Source organism: Microcaecilia unicolor, chromosome 9, assembly GCF_901765095.1.
Source record: "Microcaecilia unicolor chromosome 9, aMicUni1.1, whole genome shotgun sequence".
Classification (NCBI taxonomy): Eukaryota; Metazoa; Chordata; class Amphibia; order Gymnophiona; family Siphonopidae; genus Microcaecilia; species Microcaecilia unicolor.
In genome coordinates this window covers 55,970,639-55,984,795 of record NC_044039.1, presented here as the reverse complement: position 1 = coordinate 55,984,795, position 14,157 = coordinate 55,970,639, and the positions used below count along the sequence as shown (strand labels likewise).

The following is a 14,157-nucleotide window of genomic DNA, read 5'->3' as shown; positions in this document are numbered from 1 at the left end:
TTCAGATAAAAGCAAGTGCTTCAAACACTGCAATGCTAATGAAACCAGATCATAATGCCTCTAATTGTAAACTATGTTTTACAATACAAAAAAGGACCCTAAAGAGTAGAGAGGTCATGTGTGAGAGACTCTTTGGGGTGTTTTAGTCCAGTCCATTGGTGGCATCGGTCCCCATGGCTGGCTGAGCTGCATCTGACACTGAGAACTCACTGGCACCGAGGAGGTCTGCCTCTGTCAGACGTTGATAGGACCACATTGGGCTGGGCATCATTGGACTCGACACTGAGGACACGCAAGGATTCGATGTCATCCTCTGCACCGAGAGACCCCGATGTGCACTGAGTGGAGGCAGTGAAGCACTGACATCAGACTTCTTCAAAGCACAGTGTTAGTAGCTCCGGAATTCTGGCATCACTGATACCTGTGATGTGACAGCACTAAGAGGACCACTCCCTCTCCGTGGAGTCGGTGCCAGTGTGCCGGTTTCTCAGAAGCTGGAACCAGCTGTACGATTTGGCTTCATCATCTTCACAGGCTGTCCTCGCACGGAATCAGCCCTTTCTTTACTGATGCTTACCCTGAAGGATAGCTCTGGCCTTATTATAATAGGAGCTGGAGTGAAGGCTCGCTTGGTGTGTTGCCGAGGCATTGAGGGTGTCCTAGAGGCCCATACTTTGCCCGTTGCCATCAGGCGACACCAGTGCTTTACTGGATGCCAGTGTCGGCGTCAGAAAATCCAGTACTCCTCTCCAGGGGAAGGTCTGCTGGAGTACACTTGCCTAGAGTCTGAACATGAGCCCAGTGGTCCAAGGTGGGCATGGACTCAGCCTTCTCATGAAGAGTATTTTGATGATATGGATTACTCTTGGGTGTCCAATGTGGAACCATGGGAATTCTCGGAGGAGGGTTCCCTTGGTATACTATCAGACTCCTCTCCGACGTAGGACAGGAGATGGTCTCTCCTAGAAGAGCTGTCCCTTTTTTGAGGGCGGTATCTAAGACCATCTCGTTTAATTTCGGACGAGTCCAGGACAGAGTTGTTGGATGTCCTTGACTATGATGCTCCTCCCAAGGAAGATGTGATGGTGCCTATGCACAGCATCCTTCAGGCAGCACAGATAAGGAATTGGGAGACCCCTTTCTCTATGCAGGCAGTTCCTAAGAAGGCGGACTATATGTATTGAGTCCAGAAGGCTCCTGAATTGGAGAAGAATCAGCTTCCTCACTATTCCATGATGGTCAAATCTGCTCTCAGAAGGGCCAAGAGTGGTGGAACCAATGCCTCGGTGCCCCTGGAGCAGGCTGCTAGGATTCTGGTGTCTTTTGGGAGGACGTTTTTTCAGTAATCTGTGCTCATATCCCACATATAGTTCTACCAGTTCTATGGGGGCATCTACTTTCAATACTTGGTTCTCAATGTAGCAGAGTTTGCAGACACTCTGTGTGCAGAACAGGACGTACAGCTCCGTGAGTTAGTAGCCAAGCAGAAGGAGTTCTGAAGTCACTGGGCTTGGGCAATCTATGATGCTTTAGATGTGGCATCCAGGATCTCTGCTTTAGGTATCGTCATGTGCAGACTCGCCTTGCTGCAAGTTTTGGACCCAGAACCTGTGATTTAGAAGAAACTGGCAGATGTCCTTTACCGAGGCAATGGTCTTTTGGGGGGACAAAGTGGAGGAGGTCACTGACCTCACTGAGATAAGTAAAGATATAAATTCCCAGTCTTGGCCCACTCCTTCTGCAGCCTTCATCTTGCTTATGTTTTTGGGCAGTAGTCATAGGAGATCCTACTACTCTCAAAGGCGTAGGCACGCGTTTCCTGCCCACTGTTCCCAGCAATCCCAATGCTTTTGCTCCCACCCCTGGCAGCAGAGAACCTAGAAGGCCCAGCTAGGTTCATAGCCACAGTAAAAGTGACTGTCCCAGTTGACCTACTAGTAGGGGGCAGGCTGAATTTTTTTCATTCAAGACATGGTCCCTTGTAATGTCTGATTGGTGGGTTCTTGAAATAATCCAGGGTGAGGGGGTTAGGCTTTTCATTGGTGAAAACTTGCTCCAAATTGTCCACTGAGGGCACTAAAGTTTCAGCACTGAGCACCAGGCCATGGTTGAAGAGAAACTCTCTTACCTTGTACTTTCTTATGCTCAAGAAGATTAGGGGAGGGGGGGTTGTCTCATCCTAGACCTAAGGGCCCTGAACAAAGAAAAATCCAGGATGGTTTAACTTTCTTCGTACTCCAGTTTATACACCCCTTGAAATATTCAAATGATACCTTATTGAAAACTTGAAATTTACTGCTGAAACGATTCCACCTTTAAATCAGATTTACTATGTGCCCACTAAAGGGAATAAGGAGGTCTTACAAACTTTACCTCAAGTTCAAGGAGAATTGAACATTTCTGGTATTTTGGAAACATCTTTAACCTCGGTTACAGATAGACAAACATTGTTAGTATCATTTATCTTTGATCAAGATCTTGAGGCAGTGAGAAGACTAGCTTTGAAGAACTTAAAGACTCCATTTTACAGAGAGAAAATATGGGTCTTTCTAGAAGTTACCAAGCAAATGCAAAAGAGAAGGAAAGCTTTTCTAGCATTAAGAACAGAGACTATTGCTTTAGGTGCAACATTTAATCTTAATTACTCTCGCAAATGCAATATTAAATATCTGGGAACTAAATATGTTTTTTTTTCTCCCAGAACATTTGAAACAATTTATTGATCAAAAGAAATTATGAGTATTGCGGGATCTACACTGTTTGATCCAAGATTTGAGGATGTTTGTAAAAAGAATAGTGGATATTGTGTTAAGCCTTTCCTGATTTGTGATTTCTTTTTTTTTTTTTTAAACTCATCTCCTGAGTAAGTTCTCCCCCCTCTATTAATGGAGGCCTAATATAAGATGTACAATTTTTGCTTTAACTGAATCTTTTGGTATAGAACTATTTCTGTCTTAAGTTACCTGTTCAAGTTGAATATGCTTGTAAAGATTATAAACTTATAAATAAAAAATTAAATAAAAAAAAAGAAAAATCCAGGATGATTTCCCTGGGCACCCTCATGCCCCATGTGTCAAGAAAACAATTGGCTATGGACTTAAAGGATGCTTACATCCACATACAGACACATCCCTGTCACATGATGAATTTCTGATTTCAAGTAGGGCAACATCATTACCAGTACTGTGTCTTGGCATTTGGTCTTGCATCCACTCTCGGGTATTCATAAAGTGCCTTGCTGTGGTTGAAGCTTCACTGTGCAAACTGGGAGTGCATATATTTCCCTAACTGAATGATTTGCTGGTCAAGAGCATATCCAGGGAAGGTGTTCAGGACTCAGTGCAACAAATGATTCGCGTGTTAGAGCTGCTAGGGTTGATTGTCAACTACCCCAAGTTCTATCTCTGTCTAGCCGAGCAATTGGAAGCCGGGTTCGAACCTTCCTCCCACCTGCCAGAGTGGAGTGGAGGAGTGGCCTAGTGGTTAGGGTGGTGGACTTTGGTCCTGGGGAACTGAGGAACCGAGTTCGATTCCCGGCACAGGCAGCTCCTTGTGACTCTGGGCAAGTCACTTAACCCTCCATTGCCCCATGTAAGCCGCATTGAGCCTGCCATGAGTGGGAAAGCGCGGTGTAAAAATGTAACAAAAAAAAAATGCACTAATCAACATTGCACGTCAGGTTTGACAGAGCCAGCAGGTCACAGCTCGGCAGATGTTGAGACTGCTAGACCACATGGCCTCCCTGGTGCATGTCACACCCACGGCATGTCTAAATTTGAGAGAAGCCTAGCTTCTTAGTGGTGTCAAGCCTCGGGGAACCTAGTGGATGTCATCTCGGTCACTCTGGAACTTGCAGTCGCTCTTGTGGTGGGTGATTCTACCCATTTCGATCCTCGGACTTACATTCCAAATTCCTCCTCCACACAAGATGCTAATGACAGTTGGATGAGCTTCACACTCAGGGTCATTGGTCCTCTCAGGAGACCCACCTTCATATCAATCTGCTGTGCTAAGGGCCATTTGGAATGCTCTAAAGGCTTTCAGGAATCAGTTGATGCACCAAATTATCCTCATTCAATCGGACAATCAGGTTGCGATGTACTTTCACCAAGTAGGGAGGCATGGGTTCATACATCCTGTGTCATCTAGCGGTCGGAATGCAGCAATGGGCCTCCAGCTGTGGCATGGTGCAACCTGGTGGGGAAAGACAATAATCTGGTAGACAGACTGAGCAGGCTGATGCAACCACATGAGCTGGCTCTCAGCATGGACATTGCCTGAAAGATCTGACAAGAGTAAGGCACCCCCTTGGTGAATCTCTGTGCCACTCATCTCAACAACAAAGTTTCTCAGTACTGTTCCAGACTGGGATCACACGGCAGACTAGCATTGTATGCCATTTTCCTGAATTGGGGAAAAGGCCTTAAGTATGCTTTTCCTATTGACCTATAAGTGTATTCACTCTGCTGGTCCCCAGTACCTTTCCACCCTCGTCTCTCCCTACACCCCCCCTCGGGTTCTCCGTTCTGTAGATAAATCTCTCTTATCCGTCCCCTTCTCCTCTACTGCTAATTCTAGACTCCGTTCCTTTTGTCTTGCTGCACCTCACGCCTAGAATAGACTTCCAGAGCCTATGCGTCTTGCCCCATCTTTGGCCGTTTTCAAGTCCAAACTTTAAAGCCCACCTCTTTACCACTGCTTTTGACTCCTAACCCTACTCATTTGCCCTGTCCTTTATCCTATTTATTCCCTTACCCTTATTTGTTCTGTCTGTTTACTTGTCTTTCTAGATTGTAAGCTCTCTGAGCAGAGACTGTCTTTTTATGTTTGGTGTACAGCGCTGCGTATGTCTTGTAGCGCTATAGAAATGTTAAATAGTAGTAGTAGTAATATCCTTCCTTACCTCTCGTGGGGAGGACTTTGCTGAAATTCAAACAGGACCGGGAAACCATGATTCTCATCATGCCTTATTGACTGGAGCAGATATGGTTACCTCTGCGTCTGGACTTGTCTTTTGAAGATTCGTAGAGACTGGACTGCTTTCTGATGGTCTTCACTCAGAACAAGGAGTCTCTTCTGCACCCTAACCTCTATTCCCCATCCCTCATGCCTCGGTTGTTGAGACTGTAGAACTTGCATCCCTTCAGCTGCATGAGGGTGTTTCTTGGGTCCTGATTGCTTCCAGGAAAGATCCACTAAGAGGTCATATCATTTTAAATGGAGAAGGTTTACTCTCTGGTGTGAGGGCAATGCCTTAGATACTTTTTCCTGCAACCGTTTGAATATCTTCTACATCTCTGTGAGTCTGGGCTTAAAACTAATTCTGTAAGGGTACACCTCAGTGCAATTGGAGCTTACCATAACTGTGTAGAAGGTAAACCCATTTCTGTACAGCCTCTAGTTGTGCGTTTTATTAGAGGTTTGCTTTTGATTAAACCCCCAATCAAGCCTCCTGCAGTGTCATGGGACCTCAACATCATCTTTACCCATCTAATGAAAGCTTTTTTTGATGCACTTGACACTTGCTATCTGAAGTTCTTGATGTGGAAAGTTCGTGCCTTATGGCAGTCACTTCAGCTTGCAAGGTCAGCGAACTTCAGGCCCTAGTAGCTGATCCATCTTACAGCAAGTTTAATCATAACAGAGTGGTTCTTTACACACACTCTAAGTTCCTTCTGAAGGTAGTGTTGGATTTCTACCTTAATCAGTCAATTGTCCTGACACCATTTTTCCCAAAACCTCATTCCCATCCTGGCAAAAGCGCAGTGCACACCTTGGACTGCAAGTGAGCCTTAGCCTTATATCTGGAGTGGACTAAAATTCATACAGTCCACCCAACTTCTTGTTGGTTTTGACCCAAACAGGATGGGAGCAGCTCAATAAACACATTATCCAATTGGCTAGAAGATTGCATCTCTTCTATTTATGCCCAGGCTGTGCTTACTCTGGAGGGTCATGTCATGGCTCACTATATCGTTTATTTATTTACTATACCATTGCTTCTTACATAGCAAATCAGAGCAGTTTACATCTTTAAAAATACAAATAACATAAAAGAAATCCATTGTGTAATAGGAGAGCTCTAACAAAAAACTTCCATACCAAAGAGAACAAACCAATTACATATATCACTCATACATATCACATCAGATAATACTGTTACCTAAAAATAGTATATATTCCCTGTTCAAATAAACCATATTTCATTTCCTAAGTAGTTTTCTCTAATAAATAACACTAGATTACTCTTTATAAGCATCACTAGATGTCAAAAGCTTTTTCAAAGAAATAGGTTTTTAAGGCTTTACGAAAGAGCATAAATAATTATTTATTATTTGTTGCATTTGTATCCCACATTTTCCCACCTATTTGCAGACTCAATGTGGCTTACAATACATCATGAATAGTGAGAATACATGAGGAAGTATACCTTTAGTAATAGCATAGAAGTTTTGGTAACATGATAGTGATAGAGCATGGAAATATTTTAACAAGCAGACATCTTAAGAGATATTTAAGAAATATATAAAAGTTATAAAGAAAATGTACATTTAGTAATAAAAGAGGATCTTCTATCCTGATATATTTTGGAAGAGAATTCCACAGTGATGGTGATAAAAAGAAAAATGCTGAAGCTCGAGTTGATTCCCATCTTGCTCTCGAAGACGGTGGGATTACCAACCTATTATCAGTAAGTGAACGTAAAGTTTGCGATGGTGTGTATGGAATATCAGAGCCATGGCTGCATTGGTAGCCCACTTGAGGTCAGCTTCCATTGAAGAGACATTCAAATCCACACATTCACATCGCACTACTGTCTTGAGCAGGATTCCTGATGTGATAGTTGGTTTGTTCAGTCAGTTCTGCAGACCCATTTTTATTGTTCCAGGCTGCACCTACACAATAGGAATGCGTATATTTTAGTTGAATTGGTTGCTGGTTGGCTTTGCCTGTTGCTAGTCCCTATTTATTATCTGTGTTTTTGCGCAGCCTGGTAGCTAGGATTCCCACATGTGGTAAGTGATGTCCTGCTTGTCCTTGGAGAAAGCGAAGTTACTCACCTATAGCAGGTGTTGTTCTAGGACAGCAGGGCACACATTATGACATACAGGCTTAGTTTTGAAAGAGAAGTGCGCCCATCTTTCGACACACATCAGGAGATGGGCGTCCTTCTCCTAGGGTTGCCCAAATCGGCATAACTGAAAGCTGATTTTGGGCATCCTCAACTGCTTTCCGTCGCGGGAACGACCAAAGTTCACGGGGTCATGTCGGAAGCATAGCGACGGCGGGACTGGGGAGTGCCTAACACATGGGCGTCCTCAATTGATAAAAGAAGGGCATCCCTGACAAACACTTGGACGACTTGGTCCATTTTTTCTTATGACCAAGCCTCAATTAGGTGCCCGAACTGACCAGATGACCACCGAAGAGAATCAGGGATGACCTCCCCTTACTCCCCCAGTGGTCACTAACCTCCTCCCACCCTAAAAAAAAAAACTTAAAAAATATTTTTTGCCGCCTCAAATGTCATACCCAGCTCCCTGACAGCAGTATGCAGGTCCCTGGAGCAGTTTTAGTGGGTGCAGTGCCTTTCAGGCAGGCGGACCCAGGCCCCCCCCCCCCCCACACTTGTTACACTTGTGGTGGTAAATGTGAGCCCTTCAAAACCCACCAGAAACCCACTGTACCCACATGTAGGTGCCCCCCTTCACTCATAAAGGCTATGGTAGTTTTGTACAGTTGTGGGTTTTGGGGGGGGGGGTTGGGGGGCTCAGCACCCAAGGTAAGGGAGCTATGCACGTGGGAGTAGTTTCTGAAGTCCACTGCAGTTTCCCCTAGGGTGCCCGGTCGGTGTCCTGGCATGTGAGGGGGACCAGTGCACTACGAATGCTGGCTCCTCCCACGACCAAATGGCTTCGATTTGGTCGTTTCTGAGATGGGCGTCCTCGGTTTCCATTATCGCTGAAAATCGGGGACGACCATCTCTAAGGACGAACATCTCTAAGGTTGACGTAAAATTTGCGAATTGGGTGTCCCCGAGCGTATTATCGAAACGAAAGATGGACGCCCATCTTGTTTCAATACTATGGGTTTCCCCGCCCCTTCGCCGGGACATCCTGCGAGGACATGCCCCTTTCGATTATGCCCCTCATAGCGTCCCACCTCCCCTAGAAGTTGTGTTCTGTAAACTTTACTATTTTACTGCCGGTCTCTTATGAGTAAGTTGGGCGGGAAAGCACATGCCAAAGGCTTCTGTGTTTTCTGGAATGCTGAGTATCGTCTGTGTCAGGCTTCGTTGGATGATGTCACACACATGTTGGAATGTATGTTTAGATATCCTTGGAGAACACCTGCTACAGGTGAGTAACTGTGTTTTGTTTTTTTTGAGGTTCCCAAATATCCCATATTGCTATTAAGTGTTTATTATGATAACATTGGATTTTACCTGTGTTGCTGATCACTTATTGCATAGTCTTAGTGAGTAGTATGGCAGGAAGCGTTAGGTTTAGTGCTGCGGATGCTGTAAAACAAATTTTGGATTAAAGCGAAGAGTTCTGGCACAGAATATGAAGACCATGTGTCAGAATAGTCTCTAGGCTGTAATATTGAAATGGCAGTTGACTTGGACACCTCAGTAAGTTGTGTAAAATACAGAGGGGGGCATGTGTATCAGAAAAAAACAAATCAACCAATCCAGTGGACTAATTTGATGTCTCGTGTGTACATCCCTGCCTTATGGGAAATGCAGACCTGATGTGGAGTGCTTGAATTGAATGCTTATGTATTTTAAAATATTTTCTCTTTTTGATTCTTAGGGCAATTCCTCATCCTCGAGGCCATGCACATTTAGCAGCACTGGTCAGCCATGACTGTAAGATCTTCTTTCATTATCCCCTCTTTATATTCCCCCCAAAACTTTAGAGTCACAGTGCACCATTAAAACCAATAGAAGATTGGCATAGAAATTTTATAATATATTCATTGTTAAAAATTGTTAGTTCCCCAGGGGAAATGGGAATACATCTCTTTTTGGCTGTTTCTGTATGCTCCTTTATGTGAAAGAGCCTAGGAACTCACAAACTTGTTATAATTGAATATAAGTGCTGCAGCAAATACTACTGTCATACACTTACACATGTATGTATGTGATTCACACACACACTTTGTAAAATATATATATGAGGCAATATCTATGATACAAGCCCCTGTTTTTAACTAATGCTTGTCTTTTTACTACCACCCCAAAATCATTATGTACCAGCCACTCTAAATTTGGAGTGATAAAAGACCAAGAAGGCCACGTATGCGAAAAACAATTTTTATTACTTACCAAAATATAAATACAATTTAATAGTTTCTCATGGGAGGACAGCGCTGCTACACATAGGTGTTCTCTGTCACTGTCTCTCCAAAGTAATGTTCTGATTCAATTGCTTATATACTTTTATTTTAAACAACGCTTCACATAGGTTTAGCAATTTATCTTCCTCAGAGATCATTCTGTTTTCTTTCAACACCATCTGTTTCCCTTCAAGTTGCTAAACCACATTTTCTTGTTTATTGTAATTGCTCTTTTCCCATGCCTGCTTGCACGCAGGAATGTCTTATCAGATCCTGAGTTTCTGGTTCACATGCTTATCAGTTTTTGCCCTTTGGCCCTGTTTCATGGTGCATGACCTGTGCTCATTATTTACACCCCAAGCCTGGATGTAGAAGGAAGTTTGAGGTTGGGCTAATTACCCATCACTGTAAAAACTAAAAGGAATGGGGAAATATAATGCATTGAAATGTATGTCAATTGACAAGACCGACTGCACTACTTGCAGAGAGGAAAGCATGTTGAATGTCAGAATATGACACTATATGATGGTGTGGAATTCAATACTCATGGCAAAATTCATAATCAAAAAAGGATATTGGATTGTAGCCACACTAATAGAAATAACAAAATGTATATATTTGATTAAGGAAATGAAAAGCATCAACTTGACATCTTCAACGTAAGTAATACAATATGGACAGATGTCAACAAGAAGACTACCTGTGTAATAACAGTAATACAGTCTGGAAGGAAAAAGAGAGCACACACACACAAGGTGCTTCAGTCTTCATGTTATCAGCTGCAGCTAAGACAGTGGTAGAATGGAAACCAATTACTGAGAGACTAATTACAACAAATTATATAATTCAGAATGCTAAGGTCACAATTATATAGTGCCACCACACACCCACAGAAGATGTGGAGAAGGGCAGTTTTTACTGCATGCTACAAGACACCATCAACCAAGTCCTGAAACATGAGATATTGATATTAAGGGCAATCTGAATGCCAAAATTGGAAAATATAACAGTGACTGGACAAGGACAGTGGGAAATGTTGACATTGGAATGCAAAGTAATGGCAAAACAATTTGTTCAGTTATGCCAACTGAATAACATAGTCATTGGTGGCACAGAGTTCCTGCATAAAGTTATTCATAATGTTACATTACGCTTACCCAGTAGGCAACATGAAAACCTGATAAATCATGTAGCAATCAGAACAAAGTAGATCAGATCATCGCATGATGTTAGATCCTACAGAGCAGCTGATAGTGACCACTGTTTAGAGGTTGCAAAAATCCAGATTAAGCTTAAAAGTTTGCAGAATTCAAAGGACATTATCAAATACAACATTAGTAAGCTGAAGGATCAGCAGAATGCAGACAAGTTCCAAATGCTCATGTCAAACTGATTTGAAGCTTTAGCAGACAAATATTCAGACAACAAACCAGATGTTGAGAAGTCAGTCATTAATTAATCACAAGAAGCTACTGAAAAGAAACAAATTATATTACAGCAGTGCACTCAGCAAGGTAAAGAAGTAAAAAAAGGTTTGAGGAGATAAGAAAATGTTCAAATAAATGACGGAACAGCACGAAAAGGAGACTTGAAAACAGTGTATCACGTAATCAATTAATAGGAATAGAAGGAGGAAAAGAACCACCAGTTAAAGACAAAAATGGTGATGTCATTACAGACGAAAAGAAAAAGTCCAACATTTGGAAGAAGATTTTAGCAGAGCTGCAAGCACACCAGGCCATTCACAGTACACGAGATAAAGCTATTAAAGCTTGAAGAAAGGATGAAATCAAATGATAGAATAGATGCTATAGTGGTACAATGCGAAATGGAAAAGAGAAAAGGTTCCAGATGGCTGGAAGAAAGGTGTAATTGTGAAACTGCTGAAAAAAGGAGATTTATGGAACTGCAATAAATGGAGGAGAATTGTTCTGTTATCTATACTCTAAAAAAAAAATTGTATAGTTAAATGATTCTGACTAGCTTAAGGCTCAAGTGGACAACTTAATATGAGAAGAACAAGCAGGGCTCAGGCCCAACAAATCCTTTGTAGATCAAATTTTCATACCACACAGAGTATTTAGGAAAGGTTCATATCTGGAGTCAAGCAAAGTTTTGTGTTGTCACCATTGTTGTTTAGCTTAGCCATTGACTGGTTAATACAGAAAGCAGTAGGAGTTAAAAATACAAAGATCACATACATTGAAAACCTGAAGTTAGAGGTGTTGGATTTTGCAGATGTGGCCTTGTTGGTGAGTTCTCTTCAGACAGTGCAGACCAAGACAGGTAGTTTAATGCATTTTGGTGAACAAACCAGGTTAAATATATCCAGCAAAAAGACAATAGTGACACAGCTATCAAATTGAAAGTTGTACTAGAAAAAGTACCAGACATCTATCCAGGAAGTCTGGTAAGAAAAGACAACACTACTAAAAAAGAAATGAAAGAATTGGTAAAGTAGCATCAATCATGAACAGATTGGGTAAGATAACAATAAGAACCTAACAACTTGAGCAAAGATGCATGTGTATACTCACTGTACTATGTGGTACAGAAACCTGGCCAATATGAAAACTCTCCAAAACAGATCAGATGATTATGATTCATGGAGATTAAGAAGAATCCTACATGTGAAGTTGGCAAGATAAGGTCAAAATGGAAATGATGTGAGAGACAATTAAACAGCTACCAGTTAGTAATATACTACAGCAGCAACTCAGATGGTTTTAGCACCTACAAAGAATGGATGTATAGGGCATACCAGGGCAAACCATGAACTGTAAACCAGAAGGGGAAAAAGGTCCAGAAAACCAAGACAGAAGTGGTGTCAAATAGTTGAAAAGGACCTCACTAAGCTGGATATCAATTGGTCAGAAGCAGTTGATAGAACATGAGACTAACAAGTGTGGAATATGCATCCTTCTCTTATGTGCTGACTGGTTCAATACGATGATAATATATAAGCGTTATACACTGCTGCACTATATCCACACGGATGCAGTACTCAACTTTTGGTTGTTTAGTTATCCATTTTAAAAACTAAGCAAAGAGTCAAATAACATTTAAACTATTTGTTAAAATTCTGAGCCGTGCATGCTAGGAATATCCCCAAGAGTTAGCGCACAGCCTTTTTAGTTACTGCACAGTAATTTATTTTTGCTTCTAACATGCGGTAAATGCAGAACTTTACTACATTTAGTCAGAGCCTCTAAGCATACACAAGTTGGTCTGTGATATTACTAAACTGCTACCAGATGCTATATCTCTTCATTCACATTGGGAAGAGGCATTCTTGGGGACATGTTTAAATTGGAGGAGCGAGAGTATGTGCTTAGGTGTCATTTTTAAACCTCTATGATACATTTTGAGCGAAGTGTGCGCCTGCTTTGCACTTGTGGTGGTTATCAAAGTGAAGATCCTAGTGCTTTCTCCTTCTTGAAAACTGGTGCAAACACTGCAGTTGAAAGCACATGTGTACTTTGTACCAACGCAGGCAGTTTGAAAATTGCCCCTATAATGTCCATAAGGTAGAAAAATAGACCTAGCCACACTATAAAGGTTAAAAAACAACATTTTAATTTGTACTGTTGATTAATTACCATTAATGGTCTATCGTGGTTAATGCACAAATCTTAATGGTGAAAAAATTAACAATGCCAGTAATGTTGACTCTTCTAGGGGTAATGCCACAAGACTACTGCTACACATCATGGCTGGAATTTTGAACCCAGAGCCAGCATTGGCAGAAGACAATGGGGATCATTGCTGTCCATCCTATAGTAGACCACCAAGGCATCCTTAGTGTATGTCTGAGGGGGGAGTTGAAGGGTCTTCAGGAGGAGGGGTGAATGCTCTTGATGGGGAGGTCTTCAGGGGGTGAGAGGAGGATGAACTTGATGAGTGGTTTTTTTTTTTTTTTGGGGGGGGGGGGGGGGGTAGATACTGTGGGTGTGTCTTTGGGACAACAGTTAAAGCTGTGATTAAATCAAAATTTTTCATTAAACAGCTATAATTTTTGTTCAGTAGTCCCAAGATTTATTTCGTACATAGGACAGTAATCGTGGAGACATTGTAAAATACATCCAGAAAATGTATATTTGCTCAGAAGTGGAAAGTTGCATTTTTTATGCTCCCAGACACAATTTACTTCTGTTTGTAATTTACAGTTGCATTGTTCAGAGTGGCTAAAACTACATGCATACTTTAGCCACAATTAAAGGAATTATTCCCAGAAGTGTGATTAGTTCAGGGGAATACACTTTTCAAATGCATATAGTAGTTTTGCCTCTTTCGTTTCCTCTGTTCTCCTTCTGCACCTATAGTAGGTGCTCAGTAAGTGGGCTGTTTTGTATTGACAGGAATATTAAGCAAGTTCTATGCTACCACTTCTTAACCACATGGATAGAGTTACTGTTGACACCCTACGACTTGGTCTGCAGAGCCAAGTGGTGGTGTTTTCAGAGTGGTGGCCTGGAGAGCACAAGATGTGCTGAAGGCTAGAGGAGTAGGGTGTAAGGGAAGGTGAAGAAGCTGGACCTGGCAGTGGAAATGGCAGTTGGTAGGAGGAACCAAGACAGTTGGCAGGAAGTGTAGGAAATAACAGGATGAAGGTTACCAAAATTTTGAAGTAAAGGACTATGCAAACCAGGAGCTTTAAAGCATAAACACTGATAAAACATCCCTGAGGCAACAAAAGTGTGTGTATTCAATAAAAACTGGAAAAACACTACTATGCCTTGTACTCGCACACCTCTCCCCTTGCCTTACCTTTTTTTTTTTAATTTGTGCCCTTTTTTAGTCTTGATGACTCAAGTG

At 42.0% G+C, this 14,157-nt stretch overlaps 1 protein-coding gene across 6 annotated transcripts in view; it reads left to right on the top strand.

The window, feature by feature from the left end:
• Positions 1-14,157, top strand: part of ERGIC2 (ERGIC and golgi 2) — a 425,675-nt gene that overhangs the window by 268,911 nt on the left and 142,607 nt on the right. For all 6 annotated transcript variants that reach the window (XM_030214639.1, XM_030214641.1, XM_030214638.1 and 3 more), the window contains one exon: positions 8,817-8,872. In XM_030214639.1, coding sequence (XP_030070499.1) covers positions 8,817-8,872 — 56 coding nt within the window. The remainder of the gene's footprint in view (positions 1-8,816; positions 8,873-14,157) is intronic.